General features: G+C 33.4%; 1 protein-coding gene across 1 annotated transcript in view; it reads right to left on the bottom strand.

The window, feature by feature from the left end:
* Positions 1-3,001, bottom strand: part of LOC106457252 (collagen alpha-1(IV) chain-like) — a gene marked incomplete at its 5' end in the record, with an annotated part of 6,538 nt that extends 3,537 nt beyond the window's left edge. Inside the window, 4 exons of the mRNA XM_013916645.2 lie at positions 420-506; positions 954-1,159; positions 2,200-2,412; positions 2,762-3,001. Coding sequence (XP_013772099.1) covers positions 420-506; positions 954-1,159; positions 2,200-2,412; positions 2,762-3,001 — 746 coding nt within the window. The remainder of the gene's footprint in view (positions 1-419; positions 507-953; positions 1,160-2,199; positions 2,413-2,761) is intronic.
* Positions 3,002-4,023: the final 1,022 nt, after the last annotated feature.

The raw sequence follows: 4,023 nt of genomic DNA, 5'->3' as shown, positions 1-4,023 counted from the left end.
GTTATATATATATATATATATATAGGTGTTCTGAGGAGAACATTTTTCCTAAAAGTAAAACAAATTCCTTTTTAAATTAGCTATCATGGGAAGAAGAATGTGTTAATGTATTATTAGTCAGAGGTGAAGTGAAAATTGTACTTCATATTAGTGTTCTGAAAAACAGGGATACTTTCTATCATGTACTTTTGGGAATAAAAATAATTGCTTTATTTTAATGTTTGCTTTTTTTTCAGTGCTCTGTGAAGGAAAATAACTGTTTTTACTTTAGTGTATGGATAACAAGAATCATTTACAGCAATATTGTGAAGGAAAACAATTTCTCCACTACACAAAAAACTGACAAAATTTTTATTAAAAACCCACACATTTCAATAAATTTATAGAAGATTTCAAAGAATAAAAGGAGACCAACTAACCATAAAGAAACTGTATCCAATCCAGAGTCCATCCCACCCACCAGGGCATTCAGGTATTTCCATAGTTTGGCTATGAACAGCAATAACCTGAATAAGGATAAAATGTTGTGTAAAAAACCTTCATGTGCTACACACTTGCACCTGAGAAGCTATAGAACAGGAAGCATGATTATCTTATAGATTTTCTTTGAATTCCTCTGCTTAAAACCAACAGTTGACAAGAAACCATCAGCATTTAAAAGTTATTATCAATCTCATACAATATTCTTCCTTCACATTTTTTTTAAGAAGGTCAAATACAAATATTAAAAAAAAGAGATGTCAAAGTTTTTTCATTCTAAGCAACTGTTGCATGAAATAAATATTTACAAACATCAAAATGATTGGTATATCTCTGAATATATTTTCTTATATTAATTGTTATCTGAATTTTGGATCACACCTCAGTGGAAGATTCAGAAACATCACCATGAATAATACATCTCTGAACATATTTTCTTAAATATTAACTCGTATCCCAGTATTGATACACACCTGAGTAGAAGATTCACAAACAACACAGCGACTAATGTATCTCTGTATATCTCTTCCTACAATTGGAGTCATCATCATTGGCATAGGTTCAGTTGTGCTCAACCAGTAACTATAGTCATTACGTGATGCCAGATTACATACATTATTGATATTGCAAAACATAAATGGCATGGTTGAAAATCTTCGTAAGCAGCTTCCAGGACCACCTAAGTTAAGAAATATAAGTTTCTCAAAGATAAGAACACTTAGGATTTCAGCTGTACAACTCTTTTTTTTTTCTTCCAAATAAAGATACAAACCAATACTTTTCTCAGATACATTCAAAATCACTATTCAGTATTTGTCACAGAAGCATGTGTAAGGGCAGGTAAAGAGCTTCAATTATATATGGGGCAGCTGATACATCTACATAATTTTTTAAAACACTTTCTCAATATAGTTAGCTATTATGTTTCCCAGTTTCTTATTGGCCTGTCCATTCTTAATTGCAAGAAAATAATAACAATACACACCTTTAATGTAATTAATACATAAAGCTCTAAGCGCGAGAATAGAGATCTAAGCAAATAGGATCATGTATTCCCATTACCATTAAAATAAGGGGTGTTGCAAAATAAATCACACTTTTCTCCCCGAGAGCATAACAAAGTAAAAAAATGTTTAAATTCAATCAAAAAATTAATTCCAAGTATCAATATCGCTTTATTGGGCTACCATTGTTTTCAACCAAGAGTTTTAATCAATTTGCAAAAGATTTCAGCAATGCAACAAACATGTGTTTTTTTGGCTGTCTCTGTGAGCACATTAGTGAAAACACGAATCAAGGTTTCATGTTTGTGTCTCTCACATTCAGGCAAAGTTTCAAATTAATCAATTCTGAAACTTTTGAGGCATTAATCAGATTTTTCAAATCTGGCATTGCAATGTGTCAATTGGAAGACTTGAATTCTCAGAGCATGTCTGCGACTAGTTTCTGAGCCATCCCGAGGCAGCACATGCAACACAAATCTGAGTTTTAGTGAGAACCATGATTTCAAAGTTTTCAGAAAAAATGAAATTTGAAGAGTCAAACACCCAAGAGTACGTTGAAATGACATTTTCTCATGACTGATGATATGTGCGGTCCTACCAAATTCGTCATTACTTCAGGGAAAAAAGTTTGATTTATTTTCCTACACCCCTAGTAAATACACATAAATAAAGAAGATAATTTTCTTTTGTTCTACTGTCTAGAAAATGTGCTCACCCAGATCCTGACCATGCGCTCTTTCATTCCCCATGATGTAGAGAAGGGAGTAACCAGTCCACATTGGTGTAGTACCCCTTGGGCAATTTGGTATATCAACTGTTTGGCTATGACGAGTATAGTAGTACCCACGAGATGGAGCTGGTGCTCCTGGAGGACCCCTCTGCCCAGCTTCTCCAGGCTGACCTCGAGAACCAGAAAAGCCTTTTAAACCTAGTAAAAAATAAAAGAGAATTAGTCAAGAGATCAGTTAGATATCTTTTACAAAAGCATGAATAAGTAAACATTCACAAACAAAGCATCTTTAAACTTCAGTTGCGATTATATTTCTACTTGTGCAGCTTTTAACTTCTTTGATGTCTTCTATTATTAACATAAATATAAGCAACTTAAACAATAAATATATATAACACGTTAATTAACTATTACAGTATTTCATATATTATTTCTGTTCCAAATTTTTTCAAGCTTTGACAATCTATTTCTTTCAGTAACATTGATATTTTAATTTTTTCCGAAGCACATTTTTAACAATGTAGATAAATATGAGAAATACATGTACCATTCCTTCCTGGATATCCGTTGATCCCTTTGGGGCCTTGAGGCCCAGGACTTCCAGAAAGGCCTGCAGGTCCACGTTCACCTTTAGCTCCAATAATGCCATCCAAACCTGGAAGACCTATGCTGCCAGCATGACCTTTAATTCCTTTTGGCCCCTTAAGACCTTTGTCTCCTTGAAATCCTCTGGGTCGAAGATGTTGCAGTGGTGGAGGGGCAGGGTCACCACTTTCACCCTGATCACCTGTTAGGCAAAGATAGATGCATATAAAATATCAATAGATACTTAATAAGCATGTAAACTAATCCAAATCACATATGCTCTTATAGGAAAAATAAATAAAACAAGACAGCCCATTATCTACTGTCAACTAATTGCTCTTGGGCCTTGAATTTAATGTGGTATTTTCAGGTGAAATGAAAATATTTTTGAGCTATATTGGATAAGTCCACCAAACACGACATTCATTCATTCACCATATGGAATTACAAAACAGTGCTGAAGTTGTTCTGGCTGATTTCATGCTAAGGAACATCCAGACTAGACCCAATGTGTAAAACACAATGAAAACAATCTTTAATGAACATTTAAACCAAAAATACAGTGTGTGTATGCTTAGGTCACAATAAACAGTCCCTTCTTCACTTAGTTTTCTTTTCATGATTACATGATGAAAGCCATATCAAGACTAGGTAAAGCTTAGAATCATATGGACTAAATGGAACCTTTCTACTTTCAAAGAAAACTTGCATTTACCAAGCATGACATGTGCTACAACATCATTGGTCATCCTCATTCCACATAAGTGGGGCCATAACCTATAGATATTACTTGCACAATCATTGAAGGACACTGTTATCAACTTCATGAAACAATGTCACTGTAATCAATGTTCTCCATGGGTGGTAACAAGTATAAAAACTGAAAATGAAAAAGTAACAAAGGCAACTAGAAACAAGATCAATTTAATGGGTTTTTTTTAACACATGTGAAACTTGCACATATCTGGAACATTAACAGGTATTTAAAAATCATGTAAGCTAGCTAAAATTATAAATATGCACTTGTGGTTAGAAAATATATAAAACAAAAAAGTCCATTATTCATTGACAACTAGTTGCTCTTAGGTCTTGAATTTAATTCATTCTAAATCTTCATTCTGGTTGACATTAACTAATCTACTGAATATAGTACTAATGTTCAACTAAAATATGAAGTAATGAGAAGAAAACAACTGGATATGTTGTTGCGTCATCGAGGTCACG

The sequence above is a fragment of the Limulus polyphemus genome, unplaced genomic scaffold (genome assembly GCF_000517525.1).
Source record: "Limulus polyphemus unplaced genomic scaffold, Limulus_polyphemus-2.1.2 Scaffold308, whole genome shotgun sequence".
NCBI lineage: Eukaryota > Metazoa > Arthropoda > Merostomata > Xiphosura > Limulidae > Limulus > Limulus polyphemus.
This window is presented reverse-complemented; position numbering and strand designations above follow the sequence as displayed.